The 17,717-nt window shown below is 41.2% G+C and overlaps 1 protein-coding gene across 1 annotated transcript; it reads right to left on the bottom strand.

The window, feature by feature from the left end:
• Positions 1–228: 228 nt before the first annotated feature.
• DNAAF2 (dynein axonemal assembly factor 2) lies at positions 229–17,477 on the bottom strand. Its single transcript, XM_029598382.1, has 3 exons — positions 15,424–17,477; positions 7,541–7,687; positions 229–2,180 (listed from the first exon to the last, which is right to left on the bottom strand). The coding sequence occupies exons 1-3, from the start codon at positions 17,299–17,301 to the stop codon at positions 1,629–1,631; spliced, it is 2,577 nt and encodes an 858-aa protein (XP_029454242.1). The 5' UTR covers positions 17,302–17,477; the 3' UTR covers positions 229–1,628.
• Between the last annotated feature and the right edge of the window lie 240 nt (positions 17,478–17,717).

The following is a 17,717-nucleotide window of genomic DNA, read 5'->3' as shown; positions in this document are numbered from 1 at the left end:
AGTATACAGAGCCTTATAAAAGCATAAAGAGTCACATACACCTACTGTACCTGAATGTAACTTGCCTTGAGCTACCAACAAAAAGGCGTAAGCTTAATCAAAAAATAAATAACAGGCTGATGCAATAAAACCTGCTGGAGAGCCGGCGCTCTGAGGTGAGCGCCTGCTCTCCCGACGCACGCCCAGGCACCTCTCCTGGGCGCGCGATTTTGTATTTAAATTAGGGCCTGCGCTAATAAGGAGGTGCTAGGGATACTAACGCGTCCCTAGCGCCTCCTTATTAGTGGAAGTAGCGTTTTCCGAACCCATGGCTGACAGCCATGGGTTCGGAAAACGGACACCGGTGAAATTGAACAACCGTTTTCAAACCCAGCAACCGGCGGGCAGATTTTTTTTTTTTTTTAATTTTTGGTGCCTCCGACTTAATATCGTGCTCGGCTGAGCAAACCGTTCTGTATCGGCCTGTTATATTGTCCCCAGAGCTACATCTGTGAGTCTATTCTCTATGCTGTAAGGGTTTACAGAACAGAGGTATATATGAGTGAATATATGAAGCTAAGTAGGAGCAAGAGAGAGGTTTAAAATGGTTACTTACCAATGTATTCTGAAGAGATCCTACATTGTCCTTGAAGAACTTGTAAAAAGAAAAGGTCCCATCATAAAGAAAAGAAACATGGCATATCTAATAGCCATAGAAAATATCTAAGGAACCAATTCACTAAGGCTTTTTTTCTTTATGTGTAATTCAGGCCTCAATTATTACTGTTATAAATAGTACTTATCTAATCCATTCAAGTTGTTTCACAGTGACATCCAAGTGATGTGTTCCAGTAAAATAAAGAAGCATCCTATTGTAACATCGTCATTATCTTCACAGAGTTATTAGCATATGAAATATTATAGATACTATCTACCTGTATTAAACCCGTAACATCTCTCCACCTCACCTTTCACTCCCAACCTCCAAGAGCACCACTGATTTATTACTCAATAAGGAAGTGAAGCTATGATATTGTATCCCTTGTAGAAATATCTTTATATGATGGCTTAACAATTATGAATTGTAAACCACATTTGAAGAACCTGTTTGGATCAGGATTAAGGTACAAAAGTTGAATAAATAAAAAAAATTCTATTGGTTTGACATAACATCTGTGAAGTTAAAGCCACTGTGACTAGGGATGTAGCCAATTGGATTACAATGTTAATTATGTCTTCAATTGAAGCCTACAGTTATATTTTGATTTTCCTGTTAAAGCACAACCAAATAAGCCAGTGGCATTCAATCTGTCACTTAGTATCACCAACTATGAGTTGGATCTAAACAGGCCAGTGTTTTATTTTTTCTTCAAGCTTCAGTTTTGTGTGTTTTTATAAATATGCTGCAGTAAAGGCCTTAAAGAAAACGCACGTGGCCTCCCGCTCTGGGATGTGGCATTGGTAAACTCTGCGGGCCAGGTGGACCTATAAATAATCATTTTAAAGAGATCATTTCAGCAAGGCACAATGTAGTAACTATACAGTACTGTGCACAAATTATTAAATATAAGCAATTTCTTCATTAGAAGAAATAGGATTTCTCTTTAATAAATAGATTTAGAACAACATATGAAACAGAATGAAACCTATTAATCTAAGTCATATAAAACTGAATTCTGAAAACTGAAGGCACAGTGTGTGGTGTGATCCGTAATAACATGCACACTTCCATCCTGCATGTTTATTTCCTTTAGGGCTGGAGTATAGATTCCACTAGTCCACGCTCTGCTGCCTTCACCAACCTGCTGCTCGGTAGGTGTGTCATCTTCATCCAGGTCATAGTTGTCTGCCACTTCTCTGGGCTGCGGAAACCTCTCTTTCCCATATCTTACAGATGCAGCACTTATGTCGCTGGCTGAAGCAGGATCACCCTCTGGTTCAGCTCTCTGACATTTCTCAGCAACGAATAAACTGCCATCACCAGGCTCAGGCTGCAAACAATCCAAGCCAGAACCCACTTTTTCTGTTTTGCTTTCAGTTGTAAAGAATGAAGCCTTGTTGTCTTCTATGATACGCTCCCTTTCAGCAACATCAACTGCAATGACTACAGTCTCTAATTCAGGGATAATGCTCTGTATTTCGCTGGCATCCGTACTGTTAGGCCTTTCTTCCTTTTGACCATGTTGATCAGTTTCATTTTCCTGCAGGGAGGAACAAAAAAAGTCAGCAGCACAAGTAATAAACACAGACTATTTTCAATAAGAGTAAGTTAAATACTACGGGATCTATTCACCCATTCCACCTTTTTCCTTCCCATCACCCACTGCCTTGCTTGGCCAAACAGCAGCAGATATTCCAGTTTTCTACAACAGTAACTATCATAAAAGAATCTATTCAGGGCTGACAAAGATATTCACCACGGCTTCAATAAAGATATTTGGAATGAGCAGAAGACAGAGCCACCACAGCATTTCAGGACTGCTCTCTGCTCCTGAACTAGCCCACACGGAGTTCTTCATCCATATACTTATGTGGGTTTTATTCACCTCCTGGAAGCCTCTACCTTGAATATATTTAGGCATAAGAAAGTTTTGCTGATCCAACCTTTTATCATACAGCTCCCATTTTGTTCTGGGACAAAATTTGTTGAAATTATTTTCTTTTTCTCCCATGGGAATTTATGGGAACCTGCCAGGATAAAGATCTCTAAAGTACATTTTGGCTCCTTTTAAAGAGACAGTATTGCTTTCTCTGTCAAAGATCACAGCACTTCTTGTTTTCAAAGTGCTTTAGCAAATTCTATCCTAATACAAAAGCAGCCTAACACATTTTCTAATCATACATGGGGTGCTGCTGTTGACCAAAACAGGAAAGGTTCAGGCAGCGATCGACTAGAAAATTACTTCCAGCTCAGAATCTTTGTAGGTACAGCACACACTAATCAGGCAATAGCTGCGCTTGCTGGTACACAAGACACGTTTGTCAATTCTAGTCATAGAATACTAGTCTGACATAATTAACCACCAATAAACTTAATATACAGGATAATTCTCATGATACTTATTGCAAACGGTACTGGAGTTTCACTAATCCCAATACTATTGAATGCATTTTTTTTAAATGAATATTATTAACAGTACTAAAAAATGTATACCATCTTATCCCAACTGGTGCATCAGAACTGAAACAATCTGATGCTGGAAATCCTTTATTTTATGTGGGGTCAAAGAGATTCCAGTATCAGTCTGACTATTTTTTTCACTACATAAAATACACCATAGACGAAACATATGCCCAGGATGCTTTCAGCATCCTTTGAGAATATTTAAAATGAAGACATGATCCTCCACCCCAACCATCGCATAACAGCGCCACCTAGTGCATGCATACTGGTTTCTATAAGGAGCCATGGACTGTGGACCCTGGCTGAAGACTGTTGCTCCTAGATGGGAAGGAAAGAGGCAAAAAAACCATAGGTCCAATTTTCAAAAGATTTAGGATCCTAAATTGGCCCTTCTGAAAATTTACTAGGGCCAAATCCCTAAATTTAGGATCCTGAAACGTGGATGGGCTACAGGGGCAGAGTTAAGGTGAGAAAACAAAGTTAGGAGCTTTAGCACTGATTTTCAGAAGTAGACATCAAATTTTGGGCCTTAAATCTAGGTAAATGAATAGCAGGCCTACAATTAGGCTCCTAAATCTTAGGTTTCTAAATTTTTGTAAATGTTTAGCTGAACATAGGCCCCTAAATTAAGCACCTACCTTAGGCACATACATTTAGGAGCTCAGCATTTTTGAATATCAGCCTCCTTACATAGTTGCAAATGAATACTAATAGCACTGTAGCCCCTATAGAGGCTACTTCTGATTGATCTGGAAGGCCAAAAAAAACCCCAAACAAACAGATGTTCACTACCAGACTCTCCAAAAAAGGAAGCATAGGCAATAGTTTGTCTATAATTTATTTTTAGTTTGGTATATGCTTGGAGTCTAGGAAACCAAAACAGCCATCGAAGTGAAATCATGGACATTTCTACTTTTCACATGGACTTTTGAATTGTTACACAGTACATGGTGCGTCGGCTATCTTTAAGGTACTGATACTTGACCTGGTCACTGGATGTTACATAAGAACATGCCATACTGGGTCAGACCAAGGGTCCATCAAGCCCAGCATCCTGTTTCCAATGGAGGCCAAACCAGGCCACAAGAACCTGGCAAGTACCCAAACACTAAGTCTATTCCATGTTACCATTGCTAATGGCAGTGGCTATTCTCTAAGTGAACTTAATAGCAGGTAATGGACTTCTCCTCCAAGAACTTATCCAATCCTTTTTTAAACACAGCTATACTATCTGCACTAACCACATCCTCTGGCAACAAATTCCAGAATTTAATTGTGCGTTGAGTAATACAAACAGTCTAACTTCAGTTAGTCAGCCAGAGTGACTCACTGCTCTCTTGATTAACAAATGTTGGTACCTATTCAAACCAAATCACACTACCATGTGACTCTTCTACATCACAGAATCAACTAAATGTAAAGATTATCAAAGAAGGAAACCTGTAAATGTGGCTCTTTGAGATTCATTTCATTATTATTATTTTGTTTTTAAAGTTTTTATATACTACTTATAACAGAAGAACTATACTAAGCGGTTTACTGAGTAACAAGCATTATGAAATCTATATTCAGACACAGTCCATATAGGAAAGTTAGCCGGATAAACTTATCCGGCTAACTTTGGAGGCATATTCAACAGTGCAGCCACACTACTGAATACAGCCGGCTAGCTAATTTAGCCAGCTAACTTTAGGGCAGCTCTTTAATTCAACCAGATTTACAGGCCGATACAGTAAGGAGTGGTAGGAAGAGGTGTGTTAGTGCCGGGCGCACCCGCGTTTGCCGCACGCACAGTTCGGATTATCTACCGCTCGATACTGTATTTAAATAGCATGCAAATGCAAGCCGCGTCCAAGAAGCGTCCGTGAAGCCCGCGCAATCCATTTTACTGTATAGAGCGCTATACAGCGCCTATACAGTATCCTGGGTTCGCTGGTACCCGTCATTTCAAATATCATTTCAAATGACGTTTGAAATGACAGGTACCAGGGGGGATTGCGAGTCCTCTCTCCCCCCCTCCCGAAGCAAGGCGCAGGGCGAAAATTAAAACAAAAGTGAATAAAGTGAATAAAGTGTAATAAAAGTAAACTTACTGCATGTGAATTTTCTTTAAACAGTCCTCTCTCTCTCTCCTCCTCCTGAGGCACGCACCGCGGCTCCCCTGCCTCCTGGGGGCAGCCGGCGGCGAAAGCGGCTTCCAGCAGCCCCTGCCGGCGAAGGTGAATGAATGTGCGCCTGTGCGTGCAATTTGGGCGCTCAAGGCGTGACGTCACGACGTTTGGTGTCACGGCAAGTGACGTCGGCGTTCGCTAATGCACTGCCTTGAGCGCCCAAATTTCATTCATTCACCTTCGCCGGCGGGGGCTGCTGGAAGCCGCTTTGGCTCCCCTGCCCCCGCTGGTGAAGGTGAATGAATGCACGCCTGTGTTCACCTGTGCGTACAATTTGGGTGCTCAAGGCAGTGCATTAGCGAACGCCGACTTCACACGCCGTGACGTCAAACGTCGTGACGTCACGCCTTGAGCGCCCAAATTGCACGCACAGGCGTACACAGGCGTGCATTCATTCACCGCCGGTGGGGGCTGCTGGAAGCCGCTTTCGCCGCCGGCTCCCTCCGCCTGGATGAATGCACGCCCGCCGGCTCCCTCCACCTGGATGAATGCACGCCTGCCGGCGAAGGTGAGTGAATGAATGCACGCCCGCCGGCGCGTACGGGCTTGCATTCATTCACTCATCTTCGCCGGCGGGAGTGCATTCATCCAGGCATACGGGCGTCCATTCATCCACCTTCGCCGGCGGGGTCTGCTGGAAGCCGCTTTCGTTGCCGGCTGCCCCCGGGAGGCAGGGGAGCCGCAGTGCGCGCCTCGGGAGGAGGGGACAGAGGACTGTTCAAAGAAAATTCACATGAAGTTTACTTTTATTACACTTTATTTACTTTTGTTTTAATGACATGTCAAGCCGATTTTCGCCCTGCGCCTTGCTTCGGGTGGGGGGGGGGATTTTGACCGGAGCCTGCCTATTGCTGTCACACCACACTAACGCCAGAGTAAGGGTTCCGGGGGGTGAGGGGATCGTTTGCCCATGACATTTCGTCTCTCTGACCTGACGCTCCACACTAACGCAGGGGTAAGGGTAGGCGGTAAGTTAGCAGGTTAAACACTCGGCAAAACTGCAGGTTAAAAAGGCAATAGTCGGGGCGCACATTACTGTATGGGAGGGAATAGCTAATCGGAGCGTTTACATCTCTTATACATGCTGCGGGCAGAAAGGGTTACCGGTTGATTTAAAGAAGCGGTAAGGATGAGTTAAAAGGGATAGTGAATCGCGGGTTGGACTTACGCGGCCAAATTGTGAGTTAGAAGCGGGTTAGAAGCAGGGTAACCGCGGCTGCGCTTTACTGTATCGGCCTGTTAGCTGGCTAAGTCATCCGACTAACTCTGAATATTGGAGTTAGCCGGTTAACTTAGCTGGCTAACAACTCCTCCCAGTTACGCCCCTGGACCACCCTTAACTTATCCGGCTAAATTCTAGCCACCTAACTTATTAGCCGGCTAGAATTTAGCTGGATAAAGGATGAATATAGCTGGGTAAGCCATTTAGATGGATAATTATTATGTTATCCGTCTAAATGGCTTTTGAATATGGACCTCATTAAGTTAATCCTTCCAAACAAAAGATATTCCTCGGTGAACTATTTTTTACAAAAGAAACTACAAAGCATGCCAGTCTTCTATTTACATATGGATCTCAAATCATTTCACAATTATAATGAAGCAGTTGGCCAGTATATTACACATTTCAGGCTTACATTTAATTAGATTTAAATAGTAACAGCAATTTCTAATATTCATTTACTTCCTTCCCAAACACAAGAAAAAGGAATCCTTGCACATCTCCCTAGTTTGGGCCAGGTTTTCATGAGAGAATTAGTTCATGAGTAATTGTCTGAGATATTAATGCTAGGCAAACTCCTTTTTCGCTATAATCCAGGATCCATCTATTTGTGTATGTGATATTTTTGTTTTAAAACAATTCTGAGAAAATTTACAGGAAATCGGAGTACAATGTCAACTTTTCTATATAAGAATTCATGATTGGACTACAAAAAACACCCAATTCATTGACCCCTTACCCCCTGTGTGGATCCATAAGGCAAGGCATTTTTCAATTACTACCAATAATATCACAGTTAAAAGGAAACCTACAGGAGACAACATAATTTGGAGCAGTTGCAGTCACAATAAAAGAATACTATTTGCATTTTGTGAGCATGCGTGTGGCATTTTTGAGGGCTTTTGACTAAAGGTGTAAAATTAAGGAATCATTAGTAATTCCAAAGCGTTTAGAAAATATAAAGGGACAATACATCCAAATGTTCAATATTTAATTTCTAAAACATGCCTTGAAACAAGTTCTAGGCTCAGTCAGCTCTTTTACCTTCAGTCTGATGTGGCTCTGGCTATCAGTGACTTTCAGAACCTCAATTAATGGCTGCATCCCTGGGGCAAACTTTTTCATATCCACTGGGTGTGACACATCTTCGAGGAATTCATCCACATTTTCTTCAGTGACAAATAGCCTTTCCTGAAGAAGAAAGAGAGTAAAAAAAACTATTACACATTATTCTTTTGTACCTCTGGCCACAAAATCCCAAATTCTTGGCCATTCATAGCTACCATTAATCTCCATACATAAGAAGTCTACCTATAATTTAAGCCTGAGTCTTCTTTACAGGATCTTCCTAATGGGACATGTGAACAATTAAAATATTAAATACTAATAAAATAAAAAATAGCATTATTTGTATAACATTTGCTCAGGGGTGGCCAACTCCAGTCTTCAAGAGCCACAAAAAGGCCAGGTTTTCAGGAGGAGGAATAGCCTAGTGGTTAGAGCAGTGGGCTATGAACCAGGACACCAGGGTTCGAGTCCCGCTGTTGCTCCTTGTGACCTTGGGCAAGTCACTTTACCCTCCATTGCCTCAGATACAAAACTTAGATTGAAAGCCCTCTGGGGATAGAGAAATACCTACAGTACCTGAATGTAAACCGATGTGATATCTCAGATCAAATGTCAGTATATAAAAATAATAAATAAATCTTTAATGATTATGCATGAGATAGATTTGCATGCACCACCTCCATTGTATGCAAATCTTTTTCATGCATATTCATTGTGGACATCCTGAAAAACTGTTTGTGGCTCTTGAGGTGCTGAGCTGGCCACCCCTGTACTAGTTACAACCATCCAATAAGTATCAGTTAAACTTGGGCATTACTGTGTAATGGAAGCACAAAGATTTCATTAAAACTCCTCAGACTTGCATTTTAGTAATGTCTGAAAAGTGCCGCACAAGGGATGAGTCAAAGATTTACAACTAGTTACAAACCTGATAAAAGTCAGGTAAATGATTTTGGCTCCACCACCAAGCAAGGAAAGGCAGATATCTACAACTTTATTCGCAGCAAAGGTCTGAAATTTTTTGGTCAGTGCATAACTGTCCTAGACTCAGAATGTGACAAACTGTCCTTACACAGGCAGACTTTTACACTTGTTGGGATAACAATTCGGTGCTCTGTCCCTTCACCGATTTCATCTAATTTTCACAAGTCTAAGGTATTATCTCCAAGGTTAAACTAAAAGAGCCAGCTTCTTTTAATACATCTGACACACACTTAGGGCACCACACTCTAGAACCACCTCACAATGTTTGTATCTTTTTGATTCTTTATATATATATTTAGTGACTGTATTTAGTTTACATCTGTGTGTCTCGCTCACTTTCTAACTTTCTGCAAGGTCTGAATGCCAGCTCAAATAAGTAAAATTGCATTCCTAAGCCAACTAACCAAATGTAACTGTACAACCACTTAAAGCCAGTAGATCACTTGTCAAAGAAGAACTGTAATCAACATCTCTTCCGAGATGACGGCCAAGCATTCTATGCTGGCAAATGCATTTTCTTCCGCTGCCAAATGGTAATATGCACACACCAAACTGAAGGCAGGATCCTCTCTAAAGCTACAGTCCCTAAATACATACTCACTGGGAGAAATGGGGCGTTTATACAGAGAAATAGATTTTAACCCCTTCGACATCATAGTAACATAGTAATGACGGCAGAAACGGACCAAATGGTTCATCCAGTCTGGCCAGCAAGCTTCTTATGGTAGTATCTTCCATGCTGTGCAGGTTATCCCCATGTTTCTCTTAAGGGTAGTAACTGCCACGCCCTGAGGTTATCCTCAAGCCTTGATAACAAATAAAAAATTTACTGCTATCAACATTTTTACTTGGTGATGAGCCTTCTCGGAAATTCAGACAGTGCTGGTTGATGTGCTTTGCTTATGGACTTGGCCGTAGAAGCAGTCCTGTGCTTTTTCCCTTATGTCTGCATATCAGTATCCCAGACCATAAAAGTCAGGGCCTGTGTTTGCAGTCATCTGAATCCAATTCCTCTCTTCCCATCGCTGTCAAAGCAGAAAGCAATGTTGCAGTTGCGTCAAAGGCATCATGGCTTATTGGTTAAAGATAGCAATCCCATGCCTTCTGTTAAGAGTAGTAACTGCTGCTCTGTTCAGGTTAATCCCATGCTTAACAGTTCCCCAAACTGTAGAAGTTGGGGCCCTTGCAGATCATTGTCTAAATCCAATTCCTCTTTTCCCCCTGCCATTGAAGCAGACAGCAATATTGCAGTTGCACCAAAGCTTATTGGTTAAGGTTAGTAATCTCCATGCCTTCTGCTAAGGGTAGTAACCGCTGCACCAGCAAGTTACCTCCATGCACCTGTTTCTTCATTTCCATCCTCTAGCCCTTAGGGATCCAAAGTGTTTATGCCATGCCCCTTTGAATTATTTGATTGTTTTAGTCTCCGGAAGCGCATTCCAGGCATCAACTACCCTCTCTGTGAAGAAATATTTCCTGATGTTAGTTCTGAGTCATACCCACTGGAGTTTAATTTCGTGACCCCCTAGTTCTACTGATTTTTTTTCCAACAAAAAAGTTTCAAAGTTCGAGCATCATTGAAACATTTCAGATATCTAGAGGTCTGTATTATATCTCCCCTGCACCTCCTCTCTTCCAGGGAATATTAATCTAGGAGTGGGATAAAAGCACTTTGTCATAATACCAAGGTTTCTGTTGAGATCCTAATATTGAGGGTCTCTTCATTCTTGATTGAAAATAACATTTACATGATTATCATTGCTCCATCTTCATAAGAACATGAAATGTGCCATACTGGGTCAGACCAAGGGTCCATCAAGCCCAGTATCCTGTTTCCAACAGTGGCCAATCCAAGTACCCAAATATTAGACAGATCTCAAGCTACTATTGCTTATTAATTACTGCCATAGCAGTTTATGGATTTATCCTCTAGGAACTTTTCCAAATCTTTTTTAAACCCAGTTACACTAACTGCTGTAACCACATCCTCTGGTAATGAATTCCAGAGCTTAACTATGCACTGACTGAAAAAGAATTTTCTTCAATTTGTTTTAAATGAGCTACTTGTTAACTCTTCAAACATCTTCTTCAGAGATGTATTTAGCTCCTTTCAGGCTCTTTCACTAACCCCTTCCCAAAAGCATGTTTGAACCCAAAATACATTTATTTACAATTTCTTGATATTCTACATGCTTGCCAAAATAATGTTCAAGGTGGATTACAATATAATAGAACGATTAAACAACATCTCATATAAAATTAACAAAAACACATAAAACAGCATAGTACACAATACATTATTTAAAAGTTTTTAAACACTTTCCTGAAACCCTGTAATCACTTATCAAATACATTTCTGAGGGGGTATTATTTCATAACGTTGGCGCAATCTGAGAAAAAGCATGCTTAGAGGTCTACAGTAACTTTGTCTCTCTACTGCTAGGAATAGTTAATAGTTGTTGCAATCCCAAAACTGTTGAGGACCATACAGTCACTAGTTGCTTCAAATAAACAGGACATTCCCTATATATAAAATTATGTACTAATGATAGAATTTTAAACTGGGAGCCAGTGCAATTTTTGTAAAACTGGCATTATATGGTCGGATAGAGAACAACTGAAAATAATCTGGACTGCAGCATTCAGTAAAACCTGCAATGCCCTTAAATAACACTTAGGAAGCCCTACATATAAGGCATTGCAATAATCCAAATCGAATAATACAAATTTCTTGCATCACTGTCCTAAAATCATTTCTTTCAATGATATAGTGTAATCTATGCATCTTCCTCAACTTAACCCCTTCTCACAACTGCTTGTAACTGTGGCTGCATTGTAAAGTCAGTATCTAGTAAAACTTCTAGATCTTGAACTGCCTCTACAGCTGTAATGTGTACTCCAACTTGAGAATTAACAGGGGAAATTATTTCAATCTTACATGAAATAGGTAATATTTCAGTTTTCTTAGCATTCACTAATAGACCATTCTGCCTCAACCACAAAATAATTTCATTCACACTCCAGCTAATATGAGAAATAGCATCCTGTAAACCACCCGTCACTGGATATAATAATTGCAAATCATCTGCGTAAAAATGAAAAATCACATTTTTCCTCTCCAATAAATCACACAGAGGGAGTAAAAATGTATTAAACAACATGGCAAATAGACCCATGCATTACTCTTGATTCTCTGACTAGCAGATGACATATATATAGCATATCACATTTAAAGCTCTATAAAAATATGATATAAAGGTAGATATTGTTCCTTCCTTAACTACATAAGAACATAAGAAAATGCCATACTGGGTCAGACCAAGGGTCCATCAAGCCCAGCATCCTGTTTCCAACAGTGGCCAATCCAGGCCATAAGAACCTGGCAAGTACCCAAAAACTAAGTCTATTCCATGTTACCATTGCTAATGGCAGTGGCTATTCTCTAAATGAACTTAATAGCAGGTAATGGACTTCTCCTCCAAGAACTTATCCAATCCTTTTTTAAACACAGCTATACTAACTGCACTAACCACATCCTCTGGCAACAAATTCCAGAGTTTAATTGTGCGTTGAGTAAAAAAGAACTTCCTCCGATTAGTTTTAAATGTGCCCCATGCTAACTTCATTCTAAGTACAGAAGTCATACATGGAAGTTTCTGGCTAATCTCATTCTCAGCTTTATTTACTAAACCACATTCCAAAACCAGTCAAAATAAGGTGGTTTTGTATTTCAAATGAGCCAAAATGGATTCTAAATGTAAACTGTAAAATTAATTAAAATAAGATATTAATTTCATAAGTCTTTTCTTTTGCCAGTCCAGATTTCAAATTTTGCCATTATGGCCCATCTGACATGGAATAACCTACTAGGTCTAATGAAACTCTGTACAAATGGTTTTTCCCATGAGTATTTTTCCCATAGCATTTATTAAAAAATAAATCCCAGCAGCAAAACCCTTCAGCAGGGGGCCACACAACCCAGCTCAGTTCAGAATTGAGTATCTATGTAACCCATATCTCACCTGCAGATTCCATTCCACTCCCCTTAAAGGAATGCAAATGCTATCTTTATAGCATCCCCAGCCCTATGAGCAGAAACAGTCCAGAGATTAAAGCCAGGTCTCCCCCAAAGCACAAGTACTGGATCATCGAACTGGCCCATAAACAGTCTATTTAAATTAGGCCTTGAGATGCACTTACATTATCAAGTTGTATTGTGATTTTGCCACTACTCAACTTTGTTTATACCTTTGAAATGTGAAGCTACAAATGATCTTTTCGTAATCTAATTTTTCTAAAATGCTGTAACCCACATTGAGTGAATTCCATATTCAAAATGGTGAGAAATAAATCCAAGTAATAAATAAATCCTCGAGGTGGAAGTGAGAAGATCTTCGGTATCAGCGGAGGTTAACCCGGGGGTGAGGATTCTATCCCAGCCCGGACGGGTCTTCTGGATGACTTCCTGGATTTGAGGTCATCGGGGAGGGACTGGCGAGGGGTCTATAAAACCGGCCCTCCCGCGGCACATCATGCCACCGGTGCGTCGCCAAAGGGGCACGCGGCTTTGTTTCGATCCTATAACAACTTGGAACTTAGCTATGACACCTCCACCTCTGGTAAGCTATAAATTATTATTACTTTCCTTCTGCCTAAACCTCCATTATAAGTGGATCCAAGACAATAATGCTATAACGCTGCAGTACATTGTGGAGCCCCTGTTTTCCTGAGAGACTTTAGAATTAAATTAAAATGCCTCATAGTGCCAGGAAATGAAGAGCAAAAGAGAAAGCTAGCTCTGGAGCCTCTCTTAACCCTGAAGTAACCGGCCTGATGGATGCCCACATTTTTCGAGAAGGAGCAGAATCGGGAGTGCAGTCGCTGAGGCAGGGAACCTTGGATGCAATTCAAGTTCCGGTGCCCGACTCTGACATCTCGCTTTCCCCGATATTGAGAGTGGCGCCGGCAAACCCTGCTACACTTAGAGGCCCAGATGTGGATTTGGCCCCACTGCAAGCCGAAGTTGTAGGCAGTATTGAAAGTCAGACACTGGGAAGAGAAAGTGAGGATGCCGGGAAAGTGCTTCCCGGCGAGTTTGCTAGCAGTCCAACTAGGGGTGAACGAGGATGGGTTGCTGGATAGGACTCTTTGACTCCTGTCATTACAAGCTTAACATACTCTTTACAAAAGCCGGCAGAAGTAACTTTAGAATCTCTATGGGTAGCAATAGAAGGCCTGGGGAATTTGATAGTTAATAAAATCCTTCCTGTAAATGATATCTGTAAAGATCATGAAGCAAGATTACAAGTTATGGAGAATACAGTTAAGAGTGTTCTTCTACAGAACACAGAAATAAAATCTTCTTTGAATGCTAATAGAACATCTCAAGAATCTTTGAAGAAGGATAATATAAAGTTGTTGAATAAAATGGAGAGCATGGAAAATATATCAAAAGCCAGAAATTTGAGATTTGTTAATTTCCCAAAACTCCCACATATATCTCTGAAAGAGATGTATAGAAAATACCTAATAGAGATTCTAAAAGTGCCTGAAGAAAACATTCCTCCGGTGGTGAGAGTTTTTTATTTGCCAAGTAAAAAAGGTTTAGAAGAAAACTTGGAAGGAGGAAATAGAGGAGAAGGCTGAGAATCTGGAAAAATGATACCATCTTTAAATGTGACAGAGCTGCTAGAAACTTCGGACTCTAGTCTAGCTGAAACTAGTACTATGATTGTAACGTTTCATTGGAACTAGAGAGTGGATATTTAAATTGTTTTTTTAAGTATTGCTTACAGAGTTTTTGAATATGCAGGTAAGAATATTTCCTGACGTGTCAAGAATGACACAAAAGAAAAGGAAGCAATTTTTGCTTCTAAGATCACAGGTCCTACAGAGTAGGACCAGTTTCCTATTGAAATTTCCCTGCAAATGTCAAATCAAATACAAAGGGTCGACCTATCTCTTTTTCCTACCTTCACAGTTAACTCAATTTCTTTCTGATAAGGATACCACACAGGAAGTTGTAAAAGTCTAAAATCCAGGTACATCCATGACCCCAAATATGCTGCGACTATCTCTCATCAGGAAATACACCCCCTAGCAGCATATCGGCAAGTTTTTCCTTAAAAAGTTTTCTTTAAGTAAAGGAATGAGAGTTTGCGTGATGGATCCTCATTAAAGTATAGAGGATCTTTTGGATGAAGTATGGTAAAATGATAAAGATGTAAATGATTGTATTGTTGCTTTATCTTTTGATAATGATACTTCAATGATCTATGTCAAGAATATTATCTTGGAATGTAACCTAAAAAATTGCTATAAAAACAAAATGAATTAAATAAATCAATCAATCAATCCTGAATTTAAACCATACTGACCTACCTAGGACACCAACTATGTTATGAACTTAAATTAGCAATTAACATGGCAATGACTAACAACTCGTTTCACCAAGACTTACCAAAAAACCTTCTGTGTAATTATTCCTGTAGGCTGCAAGGAGACTAAACATTTATATATGAAAGGCACACTCTCTCAATGACTATCATTCTGATCCACCACTTTATAACACACTTAAGGTTGCAATTATGCAGCTCTTATTTTAAATTTGAAACTGGTTTATTACACGTGCTGCACACTTTAAGTTTGTCTCAGATCTCAAGGTGCCAATAACTATTGCTTCTCTATTGTAAAATGGCAATCCCAGGGGCCTATAGTTTACCAGCAAACAACAAAATTTAAGATAGTGTAACTACTGAATACACAATCATTCCTTCCTGTAGGTTTGGAAGGGTACCTAGTTTCACCATATTTGATTTCTAAAAATGATTTGCAAGATGTATAAAATCTGGTGATATTTTAAATCATGGCATTACCTGCAAACTATCATTGCTTAAACCAAAATAAAACTGTTTCCAAGTTCCAGTGCTTTCAGAAGATTTGGATAATTCTACAACAACATTATTCCTGGAAATATTAACAGCTGTTCCTTTAGTGTTCAACTTATTGTGAGGAGGAAATTGTACAATTAAACAATAAATAATATTATTGTTTCTAGAGCAAAAACTAATATTGTACTGGTTGGAACTGACATCTTCTTTTAAACTTTCTTTCTCTATGTTAGGCACATGCAGTACTATACTAACTGACAAATCATCTTGGATGCACTGAAATGAAGGACATGTGGGACCATCTTTCTTCCCTGCTAGGTCAACTAGTTCATTAGTATGCAAATTAGACAGCACTGAAAAATCTTCTTGGCTGGAAACTTTGGTTGTTTCACTTGCATTCTTCAAGTTTTTGGAAAAGTGACTGCTAAAATGGGCAAAATTGTTTCCTATTATTCTTTCTGGAATTTGCTCAGTGGTCCCAGGCTCTCTCATTTCCTCCTCAGATTTGTCCTTTGCTGGTTCTCTTTCAGGGGATCTGGCTCTGTTTTGCTGTTTCTCCTTATCACAGATCTGGGTCTCTGCAGATGGAAGGCACTCAGACTGAGCCTCCTTTTCAGAGCTGAAGGTCACTGTCTCAGCTTGCCCTATGGCCTCAGATCTGGCTTCATCTGCTGGCTCATTTACTTTTGGGTCATCACTGACCTCATTGTTCTTTGGGGCATCTGAAACCAATTTCTGGTCCTGCCTCATAGCCAGAGCTACTTGGCTTATATGGGGCAGCACGGGTAGCGTGATAACTAGCTGTTTCTTGGCCTTATTAAATTTAGCAGTACCCTGGTTTTCATCTACACGGTAGGGGAGAGAGATTTGACAACTGTAGTCAGGATTCTGAGACTCTAGACTCAGCTTCTTGTCCATGACATCTAGAGTGGCTTGTGCAGCTGACTTTAGCAAGGGCAAGTCAATGGTGATTACAAGCTCCTTAGGCACAGGGCTAGGGGTGGCATCTCTTGAATATCTGTAATCCTGTAAATCGAAATGAGACCTATGCACGATGGTGTAGTGAGGTGTGGTAGGTTTAGTTTGCTTGGATTCTCTGTCCTCCTCTATGTGATCTGCAACAGTTTTATGTTTTTTTGTCTCAGCTTTCCCCGGCTGATCTCTTGTGGTTTTGACCTCAGGGGGTTCACATTTGGCCATCTCGTAAGGGTAGGGGAACCGTAAAGGATCATCAGCATCCTCGGTTTGTTGTGGCTTCCCAGGCAAGGGCGTGCGAAGAACAGCAGCCTGCGGCACACCTTTGTACTTGAGCTTCAGCATCTTTGCGTTCTTCTCATCCAATTTCACGCCAAATTGTTTCTCTATGGCCTCCAGGGCAGTGGAATCCACCATCTTCTTGAACCTTTGGTTCTTGCTAGCCATGTACAGCGTGTCTGGATGGAAAACCACATCGTAGATTATGTACTTCCTGCCCTCCTTGCCCAGGTCCTCCCGGCCGGGGGCCAGGCTGTACGGTAAGCTCCAGTGCTGCCCCTTTCGGTTGCCATTCCCCTTGCCAGCTTTACAGCTCGGCTTCGGGATCAGGTCGTTGCTGCAGATGTTGATGTAGCACTTCTGAACGCCGTTCAGGCTGGTCTTAAGAACGTGCCCGGGTTGCGGATGAACAAACTTGACCTCCACCCCCCGCTCTTTCTCCATGAGGGTGATCTCCTCCTCATATTTTTTCTTGTTCTCCGGGTTGGAGATTTCGTCCGCGTAAGCCAGGAACAGTTCCCTGAACTTTTCATCTTTAAAAGCTTTACCAAAACGTTCCACTTCCTCAGTAGTCAGGTCTAACTCCTCCAGTTTGCTGCTCATGGCCATCCTGTTTGTTGTGAATTCTTCCCAACCGCCGTCAGACGCGAAGCTTTGACTTAACAAGCGGCGGCTTCTCCGGCGCAGGAAAATGAGGTCACACCGACCTAAGGCTGAGCGGCTCGTCAGCGTGTGGAAGGCTTCAGTAGGAGAGTGGGGCAGCAGTGAGGCGAAGGATCCAGCCGCTGGTTGACAGCTCGCAGTTTTATGGTTGCTATGGTGACTGTCACGCGCCCGAGCGCGCGGCCCAGTTGCAAGAGCCAAGCCCTTAGTTACCGAGGTTTTCTCGCCAAAACGTGGGGCAAGCAACGCCTCCCGCCCAATAACTCCAGAAAAGATATTAACGCGCGATTAGCTCTGGCGCACGGGGGCGGGAGGAGTGGGGTAGAGTTGCCAACTTTCAACCGTCAAATTACCGAACATTT

The sequence above is a fragment of the Rhinatrema bivittatum genome, chromosome 4 (genome assembly GCF_901001135.1).
Source record: "Rhinatrema bivittatum chromosome 4, aRhiBiv1.1, whole genome shotgun sequence".
Lineage (NCBI taxonomy): Eukaryota > Metazoa > Chordata > Amphibia > Gymnophiona > Rhinatrematidae > Rhinatrema > Rhinatrema bivittatum.
The sequence above is the reverse complement of the archived record's forward strand: the minus strand, read 5'-3'. Positions and strand labels throughout refer to the sequence as shown.

Bases quoted from the DNA above. Each gene is read 5' to 3' on its own strand.
- DNAAF2 (XM_029598382.1), bottom strand. From the start codon at position 17,301: ATGGCCATGAGCAGCAAACTGGAGGAGTTAGACCTGACTACTGAGGAA. The intron at 7,688-15,423 runs GTAATGCCATGA...TTTCTTCTTCAG, and splicing joins TAAGCAATGATAGTTTGCAG to GAAAGGCTATTTGTCACTGA. The intron at 2,181-7,540 runs GTAAAAGAGCTG...TCCTCCCTGCAG, and splicing joins AGAGCCACATCAGACTGAAG to GAAAATGAAACTGATCAACA.